This window comes from Pieris napi, chromosome 10 (assembly GCF_905475465.1).
Source record: "Pieris napi chromosome 10, ilPieNapi1.2, whole genome shotgun sequence".
Classification (NCBI taxonomy): domain Eukaryota; kingdom Metazoa; phylum Arthropoda; class Insecta; order Lepidoptera; family Pieridae; genus Pieris; species Pieris napi.
Genome location: NC_062243.1, coordinates 11,738,928 through 11,754,498, shown reverse-complemented (window position 1 = coordinate 11,754,498; position 15,571 = coordinate 11,738,928). Strand labels below are relative to the sequence as shown.

The 15,571-nt window shown below is 33.6% G+C and overlaps 1 protein-coding gene across 1 annotated transcript; it reads right to left on the bottom strand.

Annotated features, from left to right (window-relative positions):
- Window positions 1–411: 411 nt before the first annotated feature.
- LOC125053170 (protein Asterix) lies at window positions 412–5,556 on the bottom strand. The gene is made up of 4 exons (XM_047654399.1): window positions 5,312–5,556; window positions 5,051–5,162; window positions 4,686–4,801; window positions 412–633 (listed from the first exon to the last, which is right to left on the bottom strand). The coding sequence occupies exons 2-4, from the start codon at window positions 5,160–5,162 to the stop codon at window positions 535–537; spliced, it is 327 nt and encodes a 108-aa protein (XP_047510355.1). The 5' UTR covers window positions 5,312–5,556; the 3' UTR covers window positions 412–534.
- Window positions 5,557–15,571: the final 10,015 nt, after the last annotated feature.

The window sequence follows — 15,571 nt, the reverse complement described above, 5'->3', positions numbered from 1 at the left end:
CTGTCAATCCGTACATTGACAACTTTGAAGTTTGACGTAGTCCTGATGTGTGTACAGTGTACACATGCTTATTGCTGCTTACACAAATTGCATAGATAGTTACAATCTTATTCTTTATTTTGAATATACGAAGACTGAGACTAGAAATTCATCACATTCTATGAAATATATTATCTTAAAGATTTGCCTTTGACACTTATAATTTTAGTACATCTCGTGCAAAAAGTATCAATGTAGAGACAACCTTCTACGTAAAAAGACAATCTTTTGCGTAATATGCGTCCTTACTCCTTGCCTCTCATCACACTAGAATCATTATTTTAAGGGAATCATGATTCATTATTGGTATTAAGATACCAGCTGATATCATATAAGCATGCCATGCCTTCTTTAAGTAATAAAAAAAAGTAATAACTTTTAGATTTTTAATGACCTGCCACACTAAACATTTTAATAAAGTTGAATTGGACTAAAAACTCTTTATTTAAAGAATACAAATAAGTTATTATCTTAAAAGCTATAACCATAATTGGTCTATGATATAAGTGAGGCCCACGGAGGTGACATAGGAGCTGGATTTTGTAAATAAGACATAACAACTGCAGATACGGATAACATAAACGAGCTGATGATCTGCAAAGATAAAATTACATGAGTCAATAAATAATAATAATAATAATAAAATATTTATTTGTTTTCTCTCACACAAAAAAAAATACAGACACAAAATACAAATTTCAGCATTAACAGGCAAAATCTGTGTGAGAGACTGGCGACTGTACTAGGATACCTGTATTACAGATTGCCAGTCCCTCCGCATCCGGACCGAATGGAATTTAAGTAGGTACATCAATTTGATCGAGAAACTATTACAAATATTACAAATATACTCACATTTAAGTGGGTGTATGTGATGGTGCATGTATGGTTTAGTGTATGTAAGTGTTAATGTATGTATGTGTTAGTGAATTTATGACTTAGTGTATATATGTCTTAGTGAAGCATATATGAGCCTGGGTGATAGTGTACCTATGTACTCGTATACATAACGTGTTAGTGTTAGGTATTAGCTGAGGACTACTAACAACTTCTCAGTCCCCTCGTAGTCTAGATTTTTAAGCCATTTGACTGTAGCTTTTTTACACTCATATTTAGTAAGCGGATATATGTTGATCAACCTGTTTATCTTGTTATATAGGTGACAGCCCATAAAACCAAAAAACCTTCTTGAGAAAGCTGTGGACCAACGGGTATCTGAGGTGCAGACTTTATATTTGCATCGTTTGTTGTCATTCAAAGAAGGATCATAGCGAGTTATGGAGTGTTGTTTGAGCACAGTGTTCAGTATAAATAGTTGACGAACACTCAACACGTCAGATAAAAGATATAGATCTTTGGTAGGGTAAAAAAATGGTTTAGAATAACTTACTTTCAATAACGCACGCTGAGCCCTCTCCAGTTTTATAAGATTAGTTTTACAAGCCCCTCCCCAGACAGTAACACAATAGCTTAAAACGGATTGGCAGAGGGATTGATAAACCACTTTAATTATCGATTTTTCAGCAATATTACGGAGATTCTTAAAGGTGAAGATAAGTTTCCGAGTTCGCGATAGTAGCAGGTCAATGTGGTAGTTAAAATTTAGCGTGCTATCAACAACGACACCTAGATACTTAGTATTGTTGGCAACAAAGATCTTTTGACAGTCACAAGAATCAGTATCAGAACATACATGAGCAGTTAAACCAAGGTTAGTACTAGAACCAGGAGTTTTTATATAGAACGGTATACATTTAGTTTTATTGACATTGATAGTTAGGGCATTCATTCTGAGCCATTTGTTAACAACGTCGAATCCTCTTTGAGCAATGTCGACAGTATCTTTCCAGCTATCACCATGAAACACAAGTGCAGTATCATCTGCAAATGTTATTATTTTACCATTTTGTAACTGGAGGTCACAAAGATCATTGATAAATGCCAGAAACAGTGTCGGACCTAAAACACTACCCTGTGGCACACCATAGCGTATCGGCAAATCGTCACTAACAATGTTGCCCACCCTTACTCTTTGCTGTCTATCACTCAAGTAGCTTTCAAATAGTTTAAGCTGCAAACCACGTATACCCAAAGCCTCCAATTTATCCAGCAGAATAGGACCAGCGACCGCGTCAAAAGCTTTCGCAATGTCCAAAAATACAGCTAAAATTTTATTTTTCTTATTTAGTTTTGTAACAATATGATCAGTTAATTGATGAACTGCGTCGCTTGTTGATGAACCCGGTCTGAATCCAAACTGTGAGCTGGAGAGTAGGTTATTACTTTCTAAATAATCGATGAGGCGTTTGTTAATCAATTTCTCAATGATTTTGGATAGGGTAGATAGTTTAGAAATAGGTCGGTAGTTACCGACACAATCTCTATTACCACCTTTAAAAACCGGAATTACTTCAGCTAGCTTGAATAGGTCCGGAAAGATCCCTGTAGAAAGAATCAAATTAAATATATATGTAAGTGGAGGGACTAAGATTTCATGATAACGTTTGAGAAAGGCTCCAGAAATATTATCTCTGCCCGCAGCACCGTCCTTCTTCAGTTGCAAGATAAGAGATTGAACTTCAACTTCATCAGTAGGTAGCATGACGAATGAGGACAGTGTAGGATTGATTGATGGTTTTTTATAAGAGCTATTAGAATATGATTTTTCGGCAATATCTTTCCCGATAGAAACGAAATATTTATTAATGTTGTTGACTGAGACCATCGGGTCCAGTGGAGAGACCAATTCAAGTGCAGTGCTAGTTGTATTGTTAGAGTAGGTTAGTTGTTTGATAGTGTCCCAGAGAACTTTTGTATTAGTCTTAGCAGCTTTAAGTAGGCGGTTGCTCTCATAAGTATTTTTAATATTTTTTAAAAGTGAGTTGCAGAAATTTCTATACCTCTTGTAAGTTAACGTTAATATTTCGTTACTAGGATTTTTTCTTGATTTTTGATGTAGTTTGTCACGATGCTTTACACATCTTAGTAGACCTGCAGTCATCCAAGGCCTCTTGATCCTTTTACGATTTGGGATGGTTAAAGTTTTCGTATTTGCTTTAATTACAGTGTCAAGCGCAGTCAGAAGAAATGCTGTTGCCTCATTGGGATCAGTCATTTTATATACAAGGCTTAGATTTAAGTTCTTCATAGCATCGTCCAGAGACGGGTAATCAATCTTTTTCAGAGATGAGTATTTGTCAGTCATAGTGCTACGTTCAAGTTTCAGAATTAAAGTGTCGTGATCCGTGACTGAGGTTTCAGCAACATAACAAAAGACGCGATAAGAACATTTTAGTATTACATGGTCAAGACAAGTCCTGCCATGAGTTGGAAATATGTGGGCTGGCAATAAACCGTGAGAAGCCAACATATTCAAATACGTTGAAGAATTAACATCCTTATTGTTATCCAATATATCAATATTGATATCACCTATCAGAACTTTATGTGGACTACTAATCTCAGAAAGAAGTTTGTCAAGAGATACCAAAAACCGTTGAACATCTTTGTAACCAGGTGGTCTATATACTGCAATTAGTGTTACATTATCCTCAAGGTTAATCAGTAAACAGTTGGCATCACAAAGGTCAGGCTCGGATATAACTAATTTCAAATGTTTTTTGTAAAATACTACAACTCCTTCATTCTGTGTGAAGTTTTTCTCGGTTATAGCAGAGTTGTATCCCTCAAGAGATGGTAAGTTACGATTATTATGCAGCCAACATTCCGTTAAGATTATTAAGTCCCAATCAGTCCTGGATCTAAACAATAAGGTTTGAAAATCAGAAAAGTTACGGTTTATACTACGAATGTTTTGATGGATAATTTTTAGACACTTATTCGGGCAGTTCATAAGTCTCTGGCAGTCCTCTATGTCACAAAGAGAAGATTGTGCAACATCAAGTTTATCGATATCATTTATAATTGCATTAGTTTTATCGAATTTTATTTATTGAGTCCGCAACTATGGTAAGACAAAAAGGCACGCGGTACAGCACAACCCTACGAGGATTCCACAATCCCGGGGACAACGCCACACAAATGAGACCAACACAATACACATACACACGGCACGAAAACAGACTGAGATTGTTGTTAACAGTTACATTCTTTCTATGAGTACACTTTGTATATATTGAGTGCAAGTGATGTATAATTTCAGTGAGTGTGTGAATATAGGTTAAAATTAGTGTAAGAGCAAATACAAATTCAAACGAAAATACATTATAGACTAAACGAGAACTTAACATGAAAAAATTGACTAAGGTAATTTTATTACTAGCAAGACTAAAGTAAATCAATAGAAATAAATGACAATATACAGTTAATTGGCAATATAGGTTAATGAGAAAGCAGTTACATACAATGAGTCATGATTCCTTTGCCAGCTGAGATAAGCATTTTTCTGATTGGATTAAAATCGGTCTACCAGTCGAATCCTTACGCAAAAGTATTCTTCCATTTGAATGCCAGCACGAGTAGTTATGTTTCTTGGCAAATTGACGGGTTTCAAACATAAGTTTTAATAAATATCTGAGAGTAGTATATTTCTTCTATATAATTGCTATTATTGCAATGGTTTACAACTTTTCAAACTAGAAAATGAAAAATAAAGTATTTTTAATATATAAAATATCTCACAATACCTGTTTAGTATCATCAGTAATCCGGGAATTGGCAAAACTTACGCTGGAACAAAACACGGCTGCCCAAGCACACCACTTTAACCGCATCATCAGTCCACACATTGAGAATACCATACCTGTTATTTAATATATTAATATTAGTGATGTATGCAGCTAGAATTTTTATTTCTATTATTACATTACTTAAGTTATATAAAAAAGATGGTATGGGAATAATATTCTGCTTTGTTAAGAAGACAACATTTCATTCCTGTTAAAATGATTTTAGCCATAATAATACAATAAAGGTGAAGGTAAAGTCAAGGCAAAAGCTTGGAATATAATTACAATATCTAATTTTAAACCTTAAGTATACTAAGTTTTACCAAGTATGTTCATATAATCTGTAGTAAGATCTTCAGCTGGTGCTGAGGTAGGTGGTGGTGGTTTGTAGTGACGCTCGCGATCTGCTCGTCTTGGATCTAAAGACAACTGCATCTAAAAAATATCATAATTTAGGTCATTATCATTATCTAAATTAGATTGATTTCAGTAGAAAAGCCTTATAATTAAAATAGATTTGTGATAGCCTTCATAGTACGAAAGTTAGTAGCACCTTTAAATAGTTTCCTACTCAAATGAATTACCTTTCGTAATGTAATTAATGGCCCACAAATAATTGCAGTTTTTAAAAAACCAAATTAATAAAACAATATTATTAATAGGTATGTTTCTCTTCACTGCAGGTTGCTGATCAATGAGATATTTTCCTGTATCAATATTTGTGGAAAATAAAGGAGCGATTAAAACTTAAATAATATCACTGATCTTTAGGTAGCAATAAAAAAACCAACTAAATTATAATAAATAATCTTAAAACTTCAAACTTGTTTCGTCATCAGCAAGTTAAAATTGGCATTTGACAAAAGTCGAGTATGACAGGACTCGACAGATAGAAATACAAAACTTAAAATTGCTTAGACTAGACAATCTCGTCTCTGTGTCAGCAAGGCAGCTTAAAAAAAACATTTATTTAGTTATTGTTTTATAAAGTGCTCATTGCATAATGAGTTATTTGTTAATGAATGTTATATGTATGTTGAAGTAGTTTCAAAATAGCAACGCTTAATTGTTAAAAAATATCACCTTACAGATATTTGTTCGGTCTACTCGCTACTAGATGGCGTTAGTAATTGTATAAAAACGGTTTAGGTACACAGAGCGTGTACGATCGCACTTCTACTCAATCACGGAGGGCTTAAGCAAAATGCAAACAACATGTAATTTAAAATTAAGTGCATCAAGAAAAAGGAGAATTCGAACTTTTAAAACAGGTAAGTATGCTTGTTACTTCACGATAAGAGGTAACCTTCTTAAGTGCAAAGCCAGAGTTTGCACGCGAGACTACCTTAGAGTCAACTCTATGGTCAACTCTTACGGTTTGGGAGCTTACCTAACGTCTATTGTCTTTGCCTCTATGAACTTGCTAAGTTTAATAACGATGCTTATCTATTATAAAAGCAGTTTAAAACATAGTGATGTTTTAAACCAAGAATTTTTTAACTATTTAATTCGCGATGATGTTATGTTAAAATTATGCAAAACATCTCAATTACCCAGCTAATAATAATATATTTGTAGGTTCGAAAAATCCCTGACTATTGGCTGTTTGCCGCACGCCCACCACCCGAGGCACGCAGTGCCTCGCCCAACGATTTGTATGTGAAATCTGAAATTACATAACTGGTATCACATATGTAAATTACGTGCACTTACGACTTGAAACACGAGATTTCACTAAACGTTCCTCATTTTAGTGACTACTCACAATTACATGTCATGACGATTATAAATGTTGTTCCTCCCTGGTCCAATTATTTTTCACACTTTACTGCTTATAATGAAGAACTACCTAGTCCTCGGAGGAGCAGGCATATCTGTCTAAATGTTTTCGAGTTTTTTCTCTGATTGCGACACGACAAAAAGAAAGACAATCCAAGAAGCTAATCGATGGCGCCATCTAAGTACCTTATTCTAACAACATTTAAATTATACTCCTTATTATTGTAGGCCACACGAATGCCCGGTTTGTGTTATGTCAACAATATTGCAAACATTCAACAACGGGGTAGATAAACGAGCCACAAATTTTTGTACCTTAAAATTACTCTCGTATAATTAATCTCATCGAGTAGCTTCTGAAAGATAGTTTCGATAATTTCAAAACTGCACTTTTTTCTAAAATCGCAAAATATCAAATATAAGTACTGAATTGTACCTCACTATACTGACACAAATATGTTTTCAAACTTGGATGAAACTATACGTCTGTATCTTTTTTAAATTAAATTAAAAACAAAATTTAAATTTCGTGTACCCTCTATTAGTATTAGTAGTGGACTCAATTTCAGAAGCTCAGAAGTTTCCATAGCAATTCATAGTCTTCAAGGAGCTGCTCCGAGCATTTCTGAAACAGGCTCTGCACAAGGGACTGTCTGTCGCGTCTAGGACAAAGAGAAGTTTATTAAGGAGACAGTGGCTCGTAATTGTCTCTATCTTATTATTTATATTTTGAGATTAATAATTGTCCTGTAATTGGTTGTGTCTTCTCTCTAGATACGCCAGGTATTCAGTCATCTATTTGTCCTTTCATTATGTAGAACGCGTTTGGTCAAAACTCACCGATATCCAGATGTGCATTCTGATAAACGAGCGAGGCCTGGATATCTCCCCTCACACTTTCAAATCAATTATCCTTTAGTTTTATAATTTAGTAATCGATGTATTTTTTCTCTTCGTGTTCGTTATGTTTACCTATAAGTTGCCTGTCACATTAAATCTTATTTTCGTTATGTACCAATGTACCTACCAGTGCGTCGACCGTTGGTAAGCTTTTGTAAATACAAAAAACCCTGTTTGGTATACGGAATATAAATTAATTTGAAATATTAACAAATATAGTTGATTTTTCATTTAATAAAGTTTTAGTTTTGTGTTCCTGTTTTAGTTTATATTATGTATTATGTATTTTTGCATTTCTTGCTAACTTTATCTAATTTAACTTTTTTCTTACACTGGTTGCCTGGAAGAGAAAGGTCGAAAGTGATAAGGCTGCCAGTTGCCCACCTTTTCATTAAATTATATCATTTTTATTTTATTTCTGTGTGCAACGAAGAGCGCACCAATGTTTTGAAAAAAATCTTTATGCGGAAAACCTAGACAAAAAATTAAGATGATGGCTTCACACTATTGTCAATATATATACGGTCTTAAGTACTATCATTATGAAATCGTATATTAATAATTACCAGTAATATAAACATCTTAATTAAGCAAAACATACTAAAACACCTACGTTAAATTAACTTCTTTTAAATTATTCATTAAATGTATTAAAAAACATATAATTGTTGCGAATAATTAGTGTGGTTATCCGATCGCGAGTGAAGCGTATCGCAGTAGCTACCGGAACGAACGAAAAAGGCGGGAACAATTAACTAATATGGCGGATTAATTACTATCTTTTCCAAGAAATAATGACGTTTCTATTCAAGAAGATGGCAGTTTTTATTTTTCAATTATAAGTCTGCACATGTATATTAATTGTATAGTCTATACTATAGTATAATCTGTTATCGTCTATGGAAATTTTAATTTATTAGTTTACCAGGCGTAGATACATAAACGTTTAGAGGTAGAAATTATATTATATGTAATATAATGCACCAGTGATTTAAATTATTAGTAAAATCCTCTCATATTTTCTCTATTAAAATTTCTCTGCACTGATTTCTACGTCCCCCGATGTTCCCTAAACTAGTTCTAAGCATATTACCTTGACTGATTAAGTGAAACTGAGAGTTGTTGGTAAAAATGGAATGGAAAAAATATTGCTTTAGATTTCGTATCAAATAAAAGCAGTGCCTTATATTATCATCATGTCTTAACAAAATCAGTTGGTCTGGGATATGTCAATCAAAATATCATCGATTTATGAAATACATAAATTGTTGACAGAAATTATTATCTAAGAGTGTAGGAACTCCAGAAGCACTCTTGGTAGTGCTTTGAGTGTGCAGCTCTCATTCTTGTGGTCGTTCGAACCCCGGCTGAGCACCAATAGACTTTTCTGTAAGGGTTTAATACTTGTAAGGCTGACAACGTCAGGCACAGATGGCTGATTACCTACTTACCTATTAGAAAAATAAGTGCGTGCGTTCAAAGTATATATGTCTGGAGTGAAACTTCTTTGGCAAACTAATTTTTAACTCTTTTTCATATTCATACAAATCTAAAACTTTAGATTTTCGAGACTTAGAGGGAGGGGAAATGGACGATATGTTATAGAATAGAATATAGAAAGAAAATTAGAATTTCTATAAGGTAAATTCACCCTTCTCACTCTCTCTCAATCGGTCTCTTCCTTTTCTTCGACAAAAATGCTGCACATCTTCGTGAAAATTTTTTACCCTCATGCGCCTAAAGAATCACTTCAAAAAATCACGGAAAGGAACAGAAATCTGAATCTTTGTCTGTTCTTTAAAATTAAAGGCTGTTAACCTTTTTCGCCTGCAAAAGGACGTTCAAAGTTCTAACAATCTGCGTGTCTGATTCAGAAATGATTGTAGCGAATTAAGTCAATATTGTGGTGAACCCAATTTTATTACCGATTGAAGTTAATACGGGTCATTAGTATGGCCTTTTGAAACTATAACACAATGCTTACGGGCTTCTCGCGGCTTTGTCTACATAATATCCTTAAAATAATAACATAACTTATAAATTATCACCTTGGAAGTCTTCCTGACTCGATTCCCTGTGGGGGTCTTCCCTGGGGGATGCAGAAGAAGAACCTCCAACTGATTAAATCATTGTATTTTTTTTTAATTTTGTACCCTTACTTATTTCTTAATACAAAAATAACTAATTATCTCATGTGTTAGTGAATATCTTTTCCAGTTAGTATGTATCAGGAACCCTCTCCGGTAAAGGCCTCCTCCAAGGCTTGCCATCTTTCTCTATCTCGAGCTATTTGGATCTATTGAGGACCCGTGACTTTTTTGATGTAATCATCCCATCGAGCGTAGGGTCTGCCTGTGTATCGTTTGCCTGGTATATAATTGTATATTCATCCCTTAAAGCCCGGTAACACACCCACTGAAATTCTACCTTTTCCCCATAAAGCATGGTGTTTCGTCGGGACAGCTTTTCCCCATAGAGAATGGAAAAATATTTTTTTATTAAGTGTTTTGTCATAATTTATTTTTACGGTGTCATATATCCAATTAGTTACTATTTTTCCGTGTTTTATGTGTTGCTCAGTCGTTTGCTTGCGTTATTGTATAAAAATCTAACATTACTATTCTTAAGTCTACAACCTATTACGTTACCCAGTAATAACTTAATACCTCATTACTTCGGATTCAAAATGCGATATATATTATCCTAAAGTCTCGATACAAGGCCCCCGAATGTCAAAATTAAATTTTTGACGTACCTACGGGATTCAGACTAAGCCCTTGTTTTTGAAACTGAAAGTAGCTTAGCACGTTAAACTATTTCATATACAATTAAATAAAACAATTGCATTTAAACTATCATCTGTCTCCACAGAATAAAAATAAATTGGAACCGTAGTCACTGAACAATGTTTTTTTAATTTAAGTGCCTATCTGATACCTAATCCTAATTTTTATTTAACAATAAGCAAGGAATTACTGGTTAAATCTAAAATTGGAAATGTAATTTAAATTTTGTAATTATTTAAATATTTACCATAATTTTCATATAAGATACCTACTGGTGAATTTTAATAAATAAAAAAAAGTTTAATTAGACTGATATGTTTATAATAATTGTATTAAATAAATTAACAGACATAGAGAATGCTCCAATATTATAGTAATACTATTTAAATCGATCATAAGCTAAGTATAGTCTTTGCTGCAATAATTCGGTAATGAATGGTTGCTTTCAAGGTCACAAGACTTAATTTTGTCTGTCTTCGGCGTCTCTGTGGCGTGTCTAAATTATAATGTGAAAGAGTTAATTCTCACGAAGTGCCTCAAGAATCGTTATAATTTAATATTTATACAAAACAAAACAAAATCAAGTACGTGGTTTTAGTCCGCTTGCGACACTTTGGTTAAAGCATTTCTGCTTCTGTGTTGTTCTTGATTTTATAAGTTTTGAGACTGAATAAGTTGGAATTAATTATTTATTAAATTAATTTCAAATTTAATTCATATTAAATGTGAATCAATCAATACGCGACACTAAATTTTAGCTTTGGAAAATTACTTTCCAAGCTCCCTTGGGAGTGCGTGAGAAGAGATAGGCAAGTGTAGCTCAGCGGGATTGAGTAGTATCTTCAATATAATAAAAACCCATTTAATTTGATGAACAACCACCAGTATTTATTAAAGCTTTGTTAATGTAAACTAAGCTTAAACCCAAATAAACTGTTATATCGAGAGGAGAATTAAAACACAGATAAAAATTAGGTAAAGATGTCTATTATTATTATATAAACAAAATAAACGAATTGTTATTTGTTTCATGTGGCTTAAACGGGTAATTAAACAGAGATTGACCGTCGAAAAACACTTTTTATGTTAATTTGGTTAATATTAGTTTTAAGGTGTTGCTTTCTGATAGGCATCTTAGACATTGGTATAGGAAAAATCTTTTTGTGTGGAAATCGAGGTTTATAACTTACCAAAAAGATTTAAAGATACTAGAGTTTTTAAAAATGATTATTTGAGTGTAACATATTAAATTGATAATGTAATAATATGTTTTAGTAATGTGGTGATGTAGTGACAAAATAATATAATTTACTATAATGATATGATTCATGTTTAATATAACTTCGGCGTAAATTCTACCTTTAAGATAAATTTGCACGTCCGTAAGTGGCAGAATATGAGACGTTTAAATTTTACAACCATAATATTTTTGTACCATATAATAAATTATTATAATGTTTAGTAACTGTTTACTTTAGCTAAGGGTTGAATGAATCATGGTACACTGTTGCACATGGGCCTAAGCCAAGTGAACACAGTTTTTTCTGGGTTATCTTGTAGAAATTTGCGGGTTATTCTTTGCGTATTTAACTGATGGAGGATAATATAAATGGGTTTTTGAAGCTTGGGATTATTCCGGTGGTGGACAAATAATCGGAACTATTGAGACAGGGTTCACATCCTTATTATTTTATGTTGTTTTTAAGTGAATAATGTCCATCGATCACGGAGTATGTACAACAAACCCTACCGTACAAAGGAAACGAATTTTACGGGGTACTTAAACAAAACAAGGCAGAAGGTCCTAGCGCAACGAACGAGTCACAAAAGCATATGTTTTGAATGTTAGTGCGCACCTTATCATTTACCGCATTACGTGAGCAATGATTATAGTAATCTGCTCATGAGGGAACAATAGCAATGCACTCAGGCCACCGCATGCCTCCATCTACAGGGTGTTTCTTATGAACTAAAGTGCCTATGAAGTTGCGTTTTGGTTCACATAGTTTATATAACGAGAAGTATTGGCCTAGTGGCTTCACCGTGCGACTCTCAACCCTGAGGTCGTAAGTTCGATCCCTGTATCAATGGACGTTCTTTCAATGTGCGTATTTAACAATCGTCAACGGCGTGTTAGGCACAGGAGGCTGATCACCTACTTTCCTATTAGATTGACAAATGATCATGAAAAAGATACAGAAATCTGAGGCCTGGATATAAAAATTATATAAATCATAGCTTATTTGTTTCCTATTTATTCAAAGAATTACCTACCCGTAAACCAAAGATAATTGAATTTAAATTGTCTTTGTCAACAAACAAAAAAAAGTGCAGCAACAATTTTAGGTCCGGGCCTCAGATTTCTGTCTGTTTCATGATTATACACATAACTAAATGTAAAATAAAATCACGCTGTATATTAAGTATAAATTTAATAGAAAATATGACCCTTTCAGTGATGTAATTACTGTGCACAAAGAACCAATCGCTACTGTTATGGGATCGGTTGACAATGGCGGCGCACGGTACCCTTTCTTCATCAATTTGCCAAGCAGCAGGCTCCGGAAGTAACCTCAGCGTCATATTGATGTAGGAACTCCGCCCCCTAAGACTGTATTATACGCACGTGACATTGATGCAAACGGTTTGAGAAATATTCGGTTACTGCTGTTATATAAATAAAATATAATTCTGTTATAAGATTTTACTGCTTTAATTGTTTCATTACAGTCTGTTAGTAGACCACAATAATAATAATAAAGCCCGTTTATATCCAATCTTTAGAAGTGTTTAATATATAGTTAAAGTATATTTATAATTCGTAATCATAACTATTAAGTATTTACAATTTTCTTAACCTACAAAGTGATAACAAAAATTATCAATTAATAAAGAGGAAATTGAAACAAATTTGAAAAGTTTGGTCCCTGTGGCAATGTACTTTTAACGCTGGCAGCATTTCCTTATTGTATTGCGATACTTATTCGTTGAACGAGAAAAGCACCAGCTCTGAGGTCCCCGGTACTATCTAGCAGGCACCAACTTAAATCTTTAAATGTCTCTCTCTGTGAGACTGTCATCCCTGAGGCTGTGCAGCAATGAACTTTCTTTCTACGTACAACATTCACTCAAACGATAAAGGAAAACATCATGAGGAAACCGGCTTTCCTTAGAAAAGTCGATGGCGTGCGCCAAGCACAAGAGGCTGATCACCTACTTGCCTTTTAGATTGACAAATGATCATGCAACGTCATTTGTCAATTTAATAGGCAAGTAGGTGATCAGTAATCTTAGGCCCGGACCTAAAAAGGTTGTAGCGCCACAGATTTTTTTATATATTATATAGTTCTACATAGATATGTAGAATTATATAATAAAAAAAAGCTGAATATTGCGAAACATTTAGTAAATCTTTAATTTCCTTTGTAGATATTGATATGTTCTTTAATATTGTGGAACATTTTTTTGTTCTATCATCAATAATTTTCGCAGCGCATGCGATGAATGATATTTATAGGCATTTTTTACACCTTGGGTAACATTTTTGTAATTTAAGGAGGAATCCTTATTTTTTTCTTGCAATTGGCAATAAGCAATAGCCTATATAAATCAGTGATAATTTTCAAATGCTGAAGGAATTTCAAAAATCGGTCCAGTATTTTATGAGCCAAACAAACATACAAATCTTTCCCCTTATATTAGTTTAGATATAGTTACGTTGAGGTCTTGAATTTAGGAATTAACGCCTAACCCACACTCCTAAATACTATTTAACGTTATATAGGATAGTCGGGATCAAACGGCTCATTATGCAGCATCCACGGACGCGGTCTGTCATTACAACAAATGGAGGTAAATTGCGCAACGAACGCACTGCTGAACTGCTGATAATTCCACTGAAAGCCGGAATCATTTTGACATTACGTCTATGCTAATGTTAGGTGCCACATAACGCACGTAGTACACCATCACACAGCACAGTCGAATTAGATATTAATTTTTATAGATTTTTCCTTTCGTAATTATTTGAATCTTTTTGTATATGTCACCGTAAAATTGTAAACACCGTTAGATTGTAATCTATCTCGCGAGATTGTAAACTGTCGAAAGATTGTGAACTCAACGTACTGCTTACAATTTAACGTACCTATTACTAATTAACGGTCTACTATAAAGCCGCCCAATCAGGGACAACCTTCGGACAGTTGACAATTTTAGATTGTAATTTGACGGTTTCACTTCGATAGAGTACAATCTACCGAATAATAATACGTTAAATTGTAAGCAGTACGCTGAGGTTCACAATCTTTCGACAGTTTATAATCTCGCGAGATAGATTACAATCTAGCGGTATTTACAATTTTACGTTAACATATACATTATATTTTCCATTTTGGCTATATGTTCTGTCAATTAGAGAAATGATCATAAAACAGATACCTACATAAATCTCAAGCACAGACCGAAAAAGGGTGTTACTGATTTTTAGTAGGGCCTAGCGCGCAAGACAATATTGTGTGACTGTAAAGCATTTAAAGAACAAGCCGAGAATTAGATTTGGTCCAGCCGTAAATCAAGCACTCAGAAACGGAACGGAAATCGCCATTAAATATTCCTATCTATTGATATGACCAATCTTCAATTGTCTATTATTTCTAAGTAGTGAATAATGGTGTTAAACCATAGATAATAAGCCACATCAAACAGTTACCAAGGCTTACTAATGTATGACATAGAGAAAATTATTTTTAATCGCAACCAATTGCTAGTGTAATCATTGCTTCAGTGCAAACCAAGCGTGACTCTAATTAAATAGCGGTTTCTACTACGGCGTAATAGGAATGAATGTCAAGTGGTTGATGACACTCTTTGTAGGTATCACACAGACTATACAATACTTTATGATTTAGAAAATGGCGCGAAATTTACGGCTTTATGTCAAAATCCAATACATTTTTGATGGGACGCATGTAGATTCAAATAGTCGATTGTAAATAGTTATTTACACCTTACCAATAAGGGTGTGAGGAAATATTTTAAGAAGCGGGAAAACTTTGACATTTAGCACTAGAAAATAGAAATATAGTTTTTCCTTTAAAATATTAAGTTGTCGTGTGTTTAATGTTTAATTTCAGTTTTCCATCTTCAAATTGACTTCTGTTTTCTGTTTCGTATATTTTATTTATCAATGTAATCTGTTTTGGCTTTGTATATTGTCTAATTGTTGTCTTTTATAACATGCATATGTATAGGTGTAAGATTACTTATAAATAAATAATTATTGTTTTTTTATATTATATGATTCATTTACATACCTAGTCTTTGTTAGTAGACATTCCTTCTAAAAGATGTCTTATATATAGATTTATGTAAATTCCA

What these genes read in the sequence shown, in the direction of transcription:
- LOC125053170 (XM_047654399.1), bottom strand. Translation starts at nt 5,162, where the DNA reads ATGCAGTTGTCTTTAGATCCAAGACGAGCAGATCGCGAGCGTCACTAC. An exon ending in AGATTATATGAACATACTTG is followed by an intron (nt 4,802 to 5,050) that starts GTAAAACTTAGT and finishes ATTAAATAACAG; the next exon opens with GTATGGTATTCTCAATGTGT. An exon ending in TTACTGATGATACTAAACAG is followed by an intron (nt 634 to 4,685) that starts GTATTGTGAGAT and finishes TTATCTTTGCAG; the next exon opens with ATCATCAGCTCGTTTATGTT.